General features: G+C 35.0%; 1 protein-coding gene across 2 annotated transcripts; it reads right to left on the bottom strand.

Annotated features, from left to right (window-relative positions):
• Positions 1–2272: 2272 nt before the first annotated feature.
• LOC125655209 (protein rolling stone-like) lies at positions 2273–12429 on the bottom strand. 2 transcript variants are annotated; one of them, XM_056143012.1, is made up of 6 exons: positions 9008–12429; positions 4577–8842; positions 4263–4449; positions 3599–3824; positions 3313–3423; positions 2273–3069 (listed from the first exon to the last, which is right to left on the bottom strand). In XM_056143012.1, exons 3-6 carry the CDS (start codon positions 4374–4376, stop codon positions 2669–2671), a joined length of 852 nt encoding a protein of 283 aa, XP_055998987.1. In that variant the 5' UTR covers positions 4377–4449; positions 4577–8842; positions 9008–12429; the 3' UTR covers positions 2273–2668. The 2 variants fall into 2 exon arrangements, with proteins under 2 accessions (XP_055998987.1, XP_048741364.2); XM_048885407.2 differs by lacking the exon at positions 4577–8842 and having other exon boundaries at positions 10859–10928.
• Between the last annotated feature and the right edge of the window lie 2879 nt (positions 12430–15308).

Genomic DNA, 15308 nt, shown 5'->3' with positions numbered 1-15308 from the left:
GGTGACGTTAATTTAGTTCTCTGTAACAGTTTTAGTATTGGTGACCTTAATTTAGTTCTCTGTAACAGTTTTAGTATTGGTGACCTTAATTTAGTTCTCTGTAACAGTTTTAGCATTGGTGACGTTAATTTAGTTCTCTGTAACAGTTTAAGTATTGTTGACGTTAATTTAGTTCTCTGTAACAGTTTAAGTATTGTTAACGTTAATTTAGTTCTCTGTAACAGTTTTAGTATTGGTGACGTTAATTTAGTTCTCTATAACAGTTTAAGTATTGGTGACGTTAATTTAGTTCTCTGTAACAGTTTTAGTATTGGCGACGTTAATTTAGTTCTCTGTAACAGTTTTAGTATTGGTGACCTTAATTTAGTTCTCTGTAACAGTTTTAGTATTGGTGACCTTAATTTAGTTCTCTGTAACAGTTTTAGTATTGGTGACGTTAATTTAGTTCTCTGTAACAGTTTTAGCATTGGTGACGTTAATTTAGTTCTCTGTCCCAGTTTAAGTATTGTTGACCTTAATTTAGTTCTCTGTAACAGTTTTAGTATTGGTGACCTTAATTTAGTTCTCTGTAACAGTTTAAGTATTGGTGACCTTAATTTAGTTCTCTGTAACAGTTTTAGTATTGGTGACGTTAATTTAGTTCTCTGTAACAGTTTAAGTATTGTTGACGTTAATTTAGTTCTCTTTAACAGTTTAAGTATTGGTGACGTTAATTTAGTTCTCTGTAACAGTTTTAGTATTGAAGGTAAAACTGACCACCATACCTAACCTAGGTCACTAAATACAAAACAGGCTGTAAAATCAAAGTCAAACATCACACTGGTAATGAACTGATTTAACGATGGAATTATACCACAGGGAAAAGGCGGAAAACTGCATAATTGTACAAAGTGCATGATGCAAAGTTTTCCGGGTTTTTCCCCTATCGTTTAATGCTAATTAAAAACTTTGAAATAACTGTAATTTTGTCTTCACATTCATTACGTCGTATCGATACACAACATGAAGCCAAAATAAGATTTTCTTTGATGCAGAAATCAAATGAAATTTTCAGCCAATCAAAATCGCCCTAATTTCATCGAGACTATGAATATTAAACGATCGATCTGTAAATAATTCAGAATTGAATTTGACATGCATTGGTTTACATTTTCTTGTAAGAATATGATACATTTTGTATGGAAGAAGTACATGTGATTGTAACGGCGATAACACTGCGAATGAAATGGGAACTTTCAAGTGAACTGTTTTCTAGCGAGTTGAGTTGTTATGAATGTGTTGTTTGAAGCAAGATGAATCCTTTTTAACGTTTTATTTCTTTCGTGCACTGGTTCTCAAATGCTATTCTATAATAAATAACACTCAACTACGATAATTCATTAGAAAAGGGCACTTTATTTCTTATTTGTAGTGAATATATATGGAGGGGGTGTTCCCCGTTGAGGGGAGTCGCCTGTTTCTGTTGTTATTTACGACTTGTTTACATACACACTTTAATTGTCGAGGCGTGGGTGAATAGTTTGAATGAATTGGCTGTAAGTATTAAAGTGAATGTGAAGACGTCATCGATAATTTCCACTGAAAATTATTATTTCCGTTTCATTTCATTGCATTCGTGGGTGTGACAACAAAGAATTTGTGTACGGTAATCATGTTTATAATCTACTATTATCTAGATTTTAAATGCACTGCACTGAGTGTACACAGTCTTCAAAGCTTTGTTTACAAATCTCCACGAACATGCCATCAACGTGCGTCCGGGAGTATCCGAGACTATAGGTATAAGATAAACAGCATTGATAAGGAAACTTCATATATATAATACTAATACTGTAGATTAGCTTAACATAAATTGAACGAGAATTTCGTAAAAAAGAATTACCATAATAATTCCTACAAATTCCTTACTCATCCGTCACAGCGAAACAGAATGATCATCAACCGATTTTGATGAAAAAGGTGCATTTGTCATTATAATATTTTTAATATATAATAATCAGTTAGAAATTTTAAGACAGAGTACACAATACGGGGCCAGGAAAACTGATTTATCAGAATGTTCTGATGATAAATTCCTTTAATGTCATTCGTCTTGGAATTAGCTGTACTGTATATCGGATACTAGAGGCACGATACACCAAAGGTCGAAGATTTGACAAAAATACACTTGAAAATAAATAATTCAAGTGTAATTTCTTGAAAAAGCGACTGGATTTCGTTGATCACTCAATTTCGTGCCTAGACCAAAAATAATAATAATAAGGCCCTGGTATACAGGTACATATGTAGATAACTTTTATCAAGTAGTGGAACATATCTCAATATACATTCGTGTAACATTGAACGAGTTTATTATGTTTTTTTTGATTTGCATATACATGTACATCTGTATATCAGGATTATCAGAATAAATTATAACATCAAAACACCAGGTACAATCACATATTCAATAGCGTATATCATCATATTCACTGCTCATAGACATAAATACAGTATACATATAATGATATAGCTATTCACAATGATATTGCAGGGAGTATTTAAAATAACAGTATTGCACCACGTCATGATAAACATACAAATATTCATACAGTCACCAACAATTATTCATTGTTACATGCAGTACGAACACAACCTTTCCGACATAAGACTATCCTTTGTTTAATTACTAGTTCTCCATTGTATCACTTCTCAACATCTCCTCCTTAGATTCCGTATCACTGATCCGGGTATCACCAACAGTCTTCTCCGAGGAACATTTCTGTTTGAAATATTGTTTTAATTTATAAGTTCCAAAAATGGAAAAATGTGCAAGTGGCGTACAAACAAATACATAAAGAATGGTCAGCATAATGGATTTCCCTGGCTTATTCCAATTCAGAAATGAGTATATGACGTCATCGGTGGCCAGGAAGTACATCCAGGTAAACAGAAGATACAGGAAACTAAATACCATCGGAAAGTACACATGTTGAAATTTGATTGGTTTTGAGGTAAAGATGAGAAGCAGGAAGGTGTACAGCAGATTTATTCCGTGTTTGTTGATGGTCCATATTTTAATTGTGTAAACTGTAAAGATGAAAAGATCAACAGTTATTCACTGTAACGGATAAACTTGAATTTATAGTTTTCTTGTATACAGTTGAATTAGAAAGAAAACACAACATATCATTTTCTTGGAATGTGGTCGTGGCTATAAAGAACTAGCAAAGGTAACAGATAGGGATTGTAAATACATGTACATTTAAATAACCGAATGCTATCGCATGCAGAGCTGTGTAAAAACACTCCAAATCAACACATCATACTCACAGTTAGACAACATCGTCCAGTAGGATAAGGCGATCAACAGAGCTGTAGGGTGGGAGATGTTGTGTAAAACCCACGACAATTTACAGTACCAAGACATGCCCGTCTGAGATTCTACGAAAATAGGAAAAAGTAGTATTAGCAATGAGGAAGTCAGCCGCGAAACAGAGTAAATATCTATTTTTGTACTCTGTGCAAGTTTTACGGCTTAAAAATTATTTCACATTTTTAATATACAAGATACACGAACATGTTTTAACACACACAAATATGAGAAGTGATACCGTACCTCTGTCTTTTGCTGTCAGAAAGCAGTAAGTATACACAGCTATGAAACATTCAGCAATGGCAGCCGATGTCAGGATAACGTATCCAATGTTCGTTAGCTTTAGGAGCCACTCCAGTGGTGCGCGGTGGGTCTTGAGGGACCACCAGTAGGCTTCTAGGACAATCCAGATGCAGTGGTAAATGGCCCAGAAAATGGCCCACGGGAGATACAGAACAGGGCGCCCAAACTAAAATAACCGAACGATACAATCAACTACAGTACCGGGGCTGTGGTGCGTTCGTTAGTAACAAAATATACAGGAACAGGGTATAGGGACTACTTATTTTTTCTCTCAAAGATCATACCAAGCATGTATAACTAGTTTTAAATGAAACTAAATAACGATTTGTGATGTGGTCATAAAGATTTAGACAGGATGCAGCATCATTGAACTATGGAAAAGTGAATTTAAACGTGAGATACCACCGTTGAATTATTGTAAACACACAGAACTGAAGGGAACGACCGTAACGTTTTAGATGGATGGAAGAAATTTGAAATACTTCGTTAAGTGTGAATTAGCTGACTGATTTCTACATGCGTCTAGATCTGTGTAAGCACCTAATTCTATACCACTCGGTTACAAGTACACGACAAGATTGTTTCAATGTCGGCTACCACTTACTTCTAGTGTTACGAAACGCTTGGGATTTTTGTGGTCCAGTCCGAACTCTCTGATGTGGAAACTCTTGGAGCACGTGACACAACCGACACTCTGATCACGTGAGACGGTCTGCATCGTGTCTGTCGTCTGCTGAGTGTCGACACTTCCGATTAGTAAGAAGTCTTAGTTTGATGGCTTTTCAGATTGTCTGTAAAATTAATCAAATAAAAACTTTCGTTACAATTATTTCATTGATTAACATATCTAATAAATACCAATAGAAATATTGAATTATTAGAATACAAAAATAATAATAATAATAAAAAAAAAACCACCCCATTTCACGAATTTTTTTTTTTAAAATAAATATCAACCAGAGAGCTACTGTTAGTATACTCTACAGTGATGAGGGCTACGCACACCTAAATAGCTATTTTCAGTGACTGATCAAAACATTTACTACAAATTTCTAAAAATATATGAATTGTGTATTTATGTAACGTAAACAAATGTTTAAAGTTCCCGTCAGTTGTGACGTGTATTAGTGTAATCCTCTTACTTTTATAATTCTCTGGCTGACAAATAAATTTAAAAGTCTTTCCGTGTCATTAAGTGTAATTCTCCGGGTTAATTCCACATTGAAAATCACTTATTAGAGATATGCAAACAAAACAAAAAAACCTTATACGTATTAGAGTAAATGTTTTTGGTCTTTAATGAGCCAACGAAAACTTACAAATCGTCACGAGTCTAAATTCTGGCAGACATATCTATTCACAATCAATGTATACGTTTTGGATTTCTGTTTTGTCTCCTTAGTTTACCCAGCTGATACTTTCATAAGGGTGGGTCATGTAAAAGATTAGAAAACGCCCACACCCTCCATTTGAAAATAAAAAAAAATTCGATAGGGCAATTTTCTGGATGGTTGGTGTTTGAATGCATAAATAGCCTCTAAATATGCACATCAATTACATACGGTCATTTCGTGGTCAAGGAGAATCTATTCTAGAAAGGTGAAAACCTGATTGGGACATTTGTCGTCCACTCGGGCACATGTTTGCCGTACTAGCGATGTACATGGGAACATATCCCTATCTTGCTGGCGAACCTGGCACGAGGGGTGGATTCAATCTGTCGCGTTTGTACATCCCACGTGTTTGACAGCTTGGGAAGGTGGAATATATTTTTGGAGATGAAATGCTAAGCACACGCCTGTATCGAAACTGTGTTCATTGTGTGTATGCATACATATGACTTGTATTTACACAATATATTGGAAGATTACGCCGATTTAGACGGAGTATCTCGTTTCTGTCCATGGAATGTAGATTACTGACAATTAAAACACAAAATTAATTCCATGCGTGTTCTGTTGTAAATTCCACTTGATTCATTGCCGAATTAATTCAATATGTCTGATACATATAAACAAAACGCAATTTCAAACAAAACTATTTTGATATATTCTTCAGATTTGAAAATTAATTGCGTTTCTTCCTCCGTGTTCATGTAAACATCGTTCCTGCTGCCCCTCCCCCATTTCATTCAGAAATTGAAAATGGTATGGAATTATGCCTTTTACAATCTGACAACAGAAATTTATCTGAATAACGTATATCTATCGGAGAACAAAAATTAAATATATTGTGAATGGCAAATATCACTTTTACATTACTTGATAAACATTTCATTTTGGACGTTCCATCTGATTAGAAATAATTTCTATCGACAAAAAATTGCCATCAGGATAACCCAAATATTTCCCTATCTGTCAGGTGCAGATAAGTTTGTTTCATATCCTGAAAATTCTACATAGATATTTCGTCATTTCTCTAATAACTAACACAGTGTCCTTAAATTCTCAGTGGTGTCAATATTTCGATGACCTTGAAAACAAAATGTTCTGTGTACTAAAGTTTTGGCATTTTCATTGAGCGGAGAAAAATATTCCATCTGTTTGATGAACGCAATGATTTTGATGGTTTATAAAATAAATGTTGTGTCTACTTGTCTTTTCAATGTGTTTTTAAAATTAGAAATTCGAAAAGTTACATCGATATAAAAATATAATCAATAAGCCTTTCTATGTGTGTATCAAATCACAAGATCGTAAAGAAAAACTGGCTAAGAGCTAGGATATTGTGTTTTAAGAAAAGTGAGAGATTGTCGACAAAATATCTTTACAGCATTTCGACAAATTGTTTCAACGAGATGGCGACGAGAGAAACTTAATAACTTACAAAAGTATACATTTGATACTTGGCAGAGAGTTTGTGTAACACTGAAGCATGCTTTCAGGGCTTACGTGCATTATATTACACTTGAAGATACGGCATTTTTTCAATTTGCACGATATTAAGTAATTTGTAATAAATTCTTTAAATAATTTTGAACATGGTAATTTTTCTTTCTTTTGAGATGATGCATGCTCTCAATACAATTTTTAGGTCGCCTTTCGGGGTTAACATTTAAAATTGCACATGAAGATATTTACACGATAAGTGATTTGAAATAAGCTATTCGAATTATTTTGACGTGGTAAATCTTTTATTGCTATCCGAGATGATGTAGAAAACGATGAACCTTGGTTTAAAAAAAAAATTACGCTTTGACATGATTAGTATCATTTTAGATTTTTAACTTTAGCTGTCGCCGTTTCCCCTTTCGTTAATGTAAATTTCATCTTCTTTTATGATATATTTAGATTATTAAAAAAAATATTGTAAAATACATACAACTGTCATTCAGACTTTGATATTAGAGATCAAAGTTACATCCACGCGCGTGTAATATCATGTGACAGCACCAGTGTAACATCAATAAGCAATTTAGTTTTAATTTATCCGGGTCTCCTTTTCTAAAAGAATTTACATCTATAAGACCAAATTTCTAACCCAGTCCTAAATTATCATTAGATAAAAGGTTTACAATTTTTCTAATTGAGTTCTATTTCACATTGAAATGAAAACGGAATTTAGGAGGTTTTTGTACAAGATGAACTGCATATCGTTATTCCTTCCTTAAAATGTCATATCAGTGCATTAATAAAAATCTAGCATTTTAAATATATTCTTACCTATATATATGTCTCCGTCTCTCGATTGCCGCGCTCGCGTTTAGAAACAAACTGTTGATTGTGCCTATTTATATAAACACCATTTCCCATAGACTTGAGTTTTACTTCGGTCGTGCAAATATATATATTGTGACGAGAACTTAAGGTCGAGAAACTTTATACAATTAAGGACCGCCCCGACACTTAGAGACGGAGGTTATATATTTCCGGTGGTTGTTCAAAGAAAAAAACTCGTAAGGGAAATATTGTCACCTTAAGGAAACACGCGCTATAAATGTGACCTTAAGGGATGAATATATTTAAATATATTGTAATCCCACTTCTACCTCATTTAGCACTTCATGGTCTAATGCTGAAGGATATTGAATCAGAATTGAGATTGTAATTTAAGAAACACAAACTATAGATTATATAAATGATTGAGTCATTAAACAACACCGAATGACACAGTTTTCAATGTTATCGCTTTCATGGTTGCGTGGCTATTGCTCTCTATAGGTATTATGTGTCGGGATTCACATTTTCGTCAGATGTGGTGTAGCGGGTTGTTCTATCAGTCAATCACCGTTGGAGGAGGACTCCCATGGACGGTTTTAGAATTTGGTAAGTGCCTGATCAGATACAATCACGTCTGGTCACCTCAGTTCACACGGGGGGAAGTTCCTCAAAGAAGAATCGTCTCTGTTTTATGAATGAATCACGCGCAGCGTAAGGGATGTTCTGTTTTATCGGTTTACTAATTGTCGATGTTCAGATTTCAATATCGTTCACGGACAAGACAGGCTGGCGTTGCTTGCAATTTGATACTAGTATACTTTAAATTATAAAGATATACATGCACATACGTGATGTTTTTAACATTATACCGCAGTGTAGTACATGAATTGTACATGTATATATCCCAATTTTTTTTCTTTATAAAATACAAATATGATATACAAATAATAATAATAATAATAATAAAATAAATAAATAAAGAAGGAGGACGAGAAGGATTACAACAAAACAACAAATAAAAACGAATCGAAGAAATAAAAAAATGTATCGTTACATTCTTCATATATAGGCCTATTTGGAAATATTCGGTCTATTTCTCCATTGTACATAGTTTCACATGGGCAGCGAATAGAACATTTGTATACAGCGTGGGTGGTGGGTTCCTTAGTGTCGTTTCCAGGCACAATTATATCAAGGCGTATTTCTGTCAAAGGCTTCCTCAGTGAAGAAACGGCGTCTTTGATGGACGTGATGTTACTGTGTTATTTTCAAATAACGTCTGACGTGTTTCATGCCGATTGCTAGGCCGTTCTTGGCGCACTGCATGGATTTTGACTACGAATAACTCCGTTTACCTGATCAAGATATCAGATTCACGGCGGGTGTGATAGGTCGACAGGGGATGCTTAATCTTCCTAGGCACCTGATCCCACCTCTGGTATATCCAGGGGTCCGTGTTTGCTCAACTCTATATTTTGTATTCCTTATAGGAGTTATTAGATTGATCACTGTACGTTATCTTCACCTTTCATTTTCAAAACGCGTCAGACCCCAGACGTTAAACATACGTATATCTTATACAATTATTTCATGTCTACTCGGGAAACAGTGACAACTATTGTCCCGAGGTAGTGGCGAAGACCCGGGAAACTGTTGTCAGAGGCCGTACAGTTTCCCGGGTCTTCGTCACTACTGAAGGGCAATGGTATACAGTTATTGACTTCGGGCAACAGATCCGTTCGAGGGTCAAACAAAACAGCTGTTGTCCGAGGACACAGTCTATAACTGTTTTCTTATACACTTTCAATTTTTAGGATGATTTACTAGATGCATATGCCATATGACATGGTTTGTTGACTTCGAACTTTTAACATGACAGAAGAATTGTATACATTTATCAACACTTCCACTAGTTTAAAGGAAAACCTACGTAATATCCTAATTAAAAATCAATAATTACATTTTTCGTGTTTCTGTGCTGCGTTCCATCTACTAAATTCTGTATCTTTATCAGTCAAATCAGTTAACCTCACCATAGCAGCACACCGAGAACCACGTGACTTACATAGCTAATAGAAATAAAGCAGACTATTGCCCAGTCAACAGCTCAAACTGTTGACCGGTCTATAAACCACGAGTGTGAGAATTGGTTTAACAGTAAAAATGTTACTTCTAAATCGTATTAGCTTTATATAAGAAATTTTTTAAGGTATATAACAATGTAGACTGTTTTCCTAGTAGGCATGAAATAATTGTTTTATTAATCGGACAATAGTTTCTCACGTGACCGGGAAACAGTTCATTACGTGATCGGGTAATAGTAAGTCACGTGATGGTCTGTTTTACCCCTGCTCATTGTGTGTACCTTTCTCTGCTGATTATTGTTGGAAAACATTAAAAAAAAAATATGTGATATCAATTTATATATTAGATTAGGTAATTAACAAAAATGTAATATCAATTTACATGTATATAGTAAAATTAGATAATAGTATTGACTGTTCCTTCACTTGGACGTGAAAGATATATACGACCTTAAAAGGGAGGTCCCGTGTCCCTGTAGACGGTGATAACATTAAGAAATAAGTTACATGCGGGCGTGGACTACGACGGTTTACACCAGCATACCTCATGGTGCGCTTCGCAGATAGTATGCAGGGGCGAAGCATTGCTGCTCATACGTACCACAACGATTTTCAAAAATGAAATTTATCTTTTGTATTTACATTTTACTTTCATTCCTGTTGGAACATTCCCAGGCGGTAAAATAATCACACTATATTTATCGAGATTCAGACACACGTTGTTTGCATTCATGAAAAAAAAAGAAAAAGATTGGTTAGTCCATCTCGAGAATTTTCCACGCATATGGAGACGTCACCACTGACGGTGGGGGACTGCAAATTTTAGGCCTATGCTCGGCGATTACGGCCTTTAAGCAAGGAGGGATCTTTATCGTGCCACACCTACTGTGACACGGGGCCACGGGTGTTGCGGTCTCATCCGAAGGACCACCCCCATTTAATCGCCTCTTCCGACAAGCAAGGGGGTACTGCGGACCTATTCTAACCCGGATTCCCGGGGGAGGGGGGGGGGGTACTGCGGACCTATTCTAACCCGGATTCCCACGGGCTTCACGAGGACATGGTTATCATTTCAATTGGTAAAGATATCTAAAGTAAAAATACTGGGAATCTAAATATTAAAGAATGGACATTTCTACCGCCGGAAGCACTATACATAGGTCAAAATGTGTGGCACCCCTTACCAAAATGTAAAGTTTGCTGCAAATTTCCCGCAAGTTTGCGGCAAACAAATCAGTGTGCCAGAGCTGTTTGCCAGAAGTGTACAGCTAATGCCGCTAGCGGCACACAGTGTGCCAAAAGTGCACCATAACTTTTCCTATTCCTTAAAGCGGATAACACAGGCTTCTCTTACATTTATGATGTTTACATGAATTGCTCTCAGAAAAAAATGTGTCTTTAGTCAGTATTTTTTTTTTTTACCAGTAGTCGCCACATTAATATTGTATATGCTTTACCTGTCAAATAATTTTTATATCCAATTCTATAATCCAATTGCAAATATCGCCCAACTAATAAAGGAAAACTATATTCCTAAAATTTCAAAACTTAGAAAAGGAAACAGGAAGATCGTGCAGCTCAAAGATAATGAAAGGGAAGAAAGCTGTGCTGATTTGGTCTTTTGATTAAAAATAAAGTTTAAAATAACACACCATGATCTTAAAAAAACCCAAATATTGCTGAAGAATACATTTGTGAATATTTATAGAGTCCAAAATTGTAAAGTTTATATTGTTCTTGCCTTTCACCAACATATGTTTCGGATTTCACTCGACCCAAAATTATGAAAAAAGTACAATACATACAAAATTTGTTGATTTAAATCAGGTAATGGGTTTCTGGAGATTAATAATGACATCACAGGAAGCCTTGCTGCTGGCAACAATGATAGTTTAATTCTTGTAAAATGACTAAACAGGTTACACTGAACACGTGGTTATCTATCATTGTTTAAAATGTCTTTGTACATTTTGCATGCTAGTGCGAGTTAAACTGTTAAATGCCTTTAAATTCCGGGAAGTGCTCACGCTGTTCAATTCTTCAATCAATCATGATAAGAAAACTTGTTGAAGATCATTTATTGTTGTGATCTGAGGAAGTGAAACATGTGGGATTGAATTACTGGAATACACAGTCGATCGAGAAGACCTAACAATGTATGGAAACGTGGACGGAAATAGACAATGAGAATACCAGGTATTACCCGCTAGTGACGTAACTCAGGGACAATCAATGAGAATATCAGGTATTACCCGCTAGTGACGTAACTCAGGGACAAACAATGAGAATACCAGGTATTACCAGCTAGTGTCGTAATTCAGGGACAAACAATGAGTATGAGGATTGAGGCTGCCTTGAGAGGTAGCCCATGGAAGCTGGTGCATTTTCAGTATTTCTGAATGCTTTTGAAAGTTTGAAAAATAGATCTTCTATACGATTGCTCCGAAATCCCCGTTTTTGTTCTGAATTTAAATATGTACGTGTATAGTGAATGAACATGTAATATGTAAGCTGAATATAAAAAAGTAAAGAAAAATGAAGCCATCTTTATGGAACCGACTTTACTGTACCGACAGATATCAGGGAAGTCGTCATTACTGTACCGACAGATATCAGGGAAGTCGTCATCACTGTACCCACATATATCAGGGAAGTCGTCATCACTGTACCCACAGATATCAGGGAAGTCGTCATCACTGTATCAAGAGATATCTGGGAAGTCGTGGATCTTGGATTATGGTGTAGCAGATTTAATGTTCTCCGTGTATTTTCCCGCTTTTGTTTGTTAGCCTGTTGATACATGCAAGGTGAAGATGACGAACAGTGGTCAATCTCATAACTCCTACAAGCAATACAAAATAGATAGTTGGGCAAACACGGACCCCTGGACTGAATATTGTGAAAGCAACGGTAATTTACGCGTACCCCCCCCCCCAACAACAAAAAACATAAAAACAAAAAATTAATTTTAAAAAACCCCAAAACAACAACAACAAATAAAGACCAAAAAAAAAAAAAAAAAAAAAAAAAAAATCTTGAAGACATAATGAATAAGCCCCTCTGCATCACCAATACATCTTGCAATCTTGTGTTGTAATTTTGACATTAGAATTTTTTGTTTATCTAGAAACCATGACAGAAACAATTTTGTATGGAAGGAAATCATTCATTGCTGAGAAATGCTATGTACGTAATTTTCATAAGATTCGATTGGAAATCGCCTTTTTTCACTTTCAGATTCATTTGACACTTTTTACGTCTTAAATAGTATACATTTTATTCGTTTAGGCTTTTACATATTTCTGTAAAGTTTTACACAGATATTTCTTTAATTTCCATCTCAATTTTGCAAAATGATGCGTTTTTTCATAAACCCGAGATACATGTATATCTTTACGTAAACGTAACCCATCCCACAAAGTGATAGGATGACGAATACATTCCGTCATTTATAATCGGATACTCTAAATTTCTACACGATTGTCTCAGGACGTAATAGAAACACTTTGGTCTGAAAATATGAGAAGAAGAAAACATCTGAGTGAGAGAGACTTGTTTAACTTCGTTATGGTCTGTGGTTGATGAAATTGTTTGTTATAACTTCCAGACGTCGTATCTCTCATCTTTCCCATGTGTACGTCCGAATTAGTTGGAACACTAACTTCACATGGTGATTCCGATTGCAGCCATCCGTGACTTTACGATTCACTGCTCCCTTACACAAAAATCTGTGAAGTTTGATTTCAAAAAATTCACCTATCCATCAGACCAGGATTCGATAACATAACGGTAATCTCACGAATCATTCTGTGTATTTCACTTTCAAGTGAATGTAATAGAGTGATCTTTGGGTTAATGAATAAATTTTGCTATAGATATATGCTTCAATGTATTTTACTTTAGAAAACCCTAGATCCACTCCTTTATTTCTCTAGCCCTTACATGTACATATATAGGTGAACACATTTAATAGTCATTACCTTAAGGCATATGTTAAAGGTCTTGTAGTGTTCTTGAACTTCATTGGTTGTGTTTTGTGAAGTTGCTTTTGGTTGGTTTTTATTGTTTTGGTCATTGGGTTTTACCGCCAAAATTGAGCATTCTTTGTCTAGTTTTGAGAGAGGACAGACTTCATATCGACAACATTGACTAAGACCTTCTATAAAGACTTTTCCTTCTTTTCTGGTAAGTAATTCATTACTAATTATCCTTATTATTAAATGTTAATTAATATTTCCAGTCTATATATTTTTGCAGATTTAATGAGATTCCTTTTGCACTAAATATTAACTGAGAGAAAGGCTAGATCTACAAAGAATGATAGTTTTGTTTAAAGTTCTTTGATTTCATGAATCAATTGCTTATATTTAGAGTAAATTGGTGAATCTATCAAGTTACACTTTATTTTATAATCAGAATATTTGATTAACTTGTTCGGAGTGAGCAATTGAGTCTAACTTTAATAAATAGTATTTTTAGACTATTGTATGTAAATTACAGAGTCCATGTACATATCCACATAGATATATATACCCTGTACTTGTATGTGGAAGCCTCTTCCCATAGAATGGTAAATATATGATTTAAGTTTTAATGATAATGTATTCTTATGACTATGGGAGAAATCTGTTCATACCAGTATATGTAACTTTAAGAGTTGTCTCCCTTTATTGTGATTTTGATACAAGTAATACATTTATCTTGATGGAAATTACATTCATTAATCATATAAGTAATATTGTCAATTATTAATTAATGCACTCTGTGATGTCATATTATTGTTATTTTACCTGTATTGCAGGGCTGTAAAAATATGTGCATGTGAGGTATCCTTCACTGTGATATTAAATTCCCTGAACCCATACAGGAGTTGCTTATTATGAAACTACAAACCTGTTACATGAAGAATGCCAATGTCAAGCCAAAGATCGCGGACATAATTCCAGACTGGGGAAGACGGGGCTCGTTTCAGATTGAGAACTAGAAGATCTAAGCAAATGGTTTTATACTTCTACTCAGCTTAGTTGTAAAGGGAATGGTCCTCTAGATATTCGGAACGCATCTGCAAATCTTCATGTAGATTTTCATATGTATACGCTCCCTCCTATACTTTTCATATCCCATACTCTTAATAGCAATTTCAACCGGTTTACAAAAATGTCTTTTCGATCCATCACCACTTGAAAACGAACTTTAGTATGTTTTCCTCTCGAAATTACTGCAATATGAATTCATCAGTATACACAAGAAGTAAGTAAATATTTATAGACGGGGAGTTGAATAAGAATCTGAACATTCATAAAAATATGTATCTTAGCTAATGACAAATGATGTAGTAATGATACGTGTATAACTAATGGTATTGTCACGCCGTAACGTTAAAATGTGTAGTTGGTAATAATTAATGAAGTTTTGAATTTAATGGGTTTTAGCCATTACAAAAGGTAAATGTTGTAATTTGCAAAATAGTTATATTACAGTTTAACAGCAAATTCTAAGCACCTGTACAATTCATTCAATTGTCCGTGAAGAAGGTACAACTACCGTACACTCCGTGAAGGTGCATCTACTGTACACTCTGTGAATAAGGTAAATATACCGTACACTCCGTGAAGAAGGTAAATATACCGTACACTCCGTGAAGAAGGTAAATCTACCGTACACTCCGTGAAGGTGCATCTACCGTACACTCCGTGAAGATACATCTACCGTACACTCCGTGATTAAGGTAAATATACTGTACACTCCGTGATTAAGGTAAATATACTGTACACTCCGTGAATAAGGTACAACTACCGTATACTCCGTGAAGATACATCTACTGTACACTCTGTGATTAAGGTAAATATACCGTACACTCCGTGAAGATACATCTACTGTACACTCTGTGATTAAGGTAAATATACT

The sequence above is a fragment of the Ostrea edulis genome, chromosome 7 (genome assembly GCF_947568905.1).
Source record: "Ostrea edulis chromosome 7, xbOstEdul1.1, whole genome shotgun sequence".
In the NCBI taxonomy this organism is placed as follows: domain Eukaryota; kingdom Metazoa; phylum Mollusca; class Bivalvia; order Ostreida; family Ostreidae; genus Ostrea; species Ostrea edulis.
This window is presented reverse-complemented; position numbering and strand designations above follow the sequence as displayed.

Coding starts and splice junctions, on each gene's coding strand:
- LOC125655209 (XM_056143012.1), bottom strand. CDS start 4,376: ATGCAGACCGTCTCACGTGATCAGAGTGTCGGTTGTGTCACGTGCTCC. Junction 3,825..4,262: donor AGCGTTTCGTAACACTAGAA/GTAAGTGGTAGC, acceptor CGGTTATTTTAG/TTTGGGCGCCCTGTTCTGTA. Junction 3,424..3,598: donor TCTGACAGCAAAAGACAGAG/GTACGGTATCAC, acceptor CTATTTTCGTAG/AATCTCAGACGGGCATGTCT.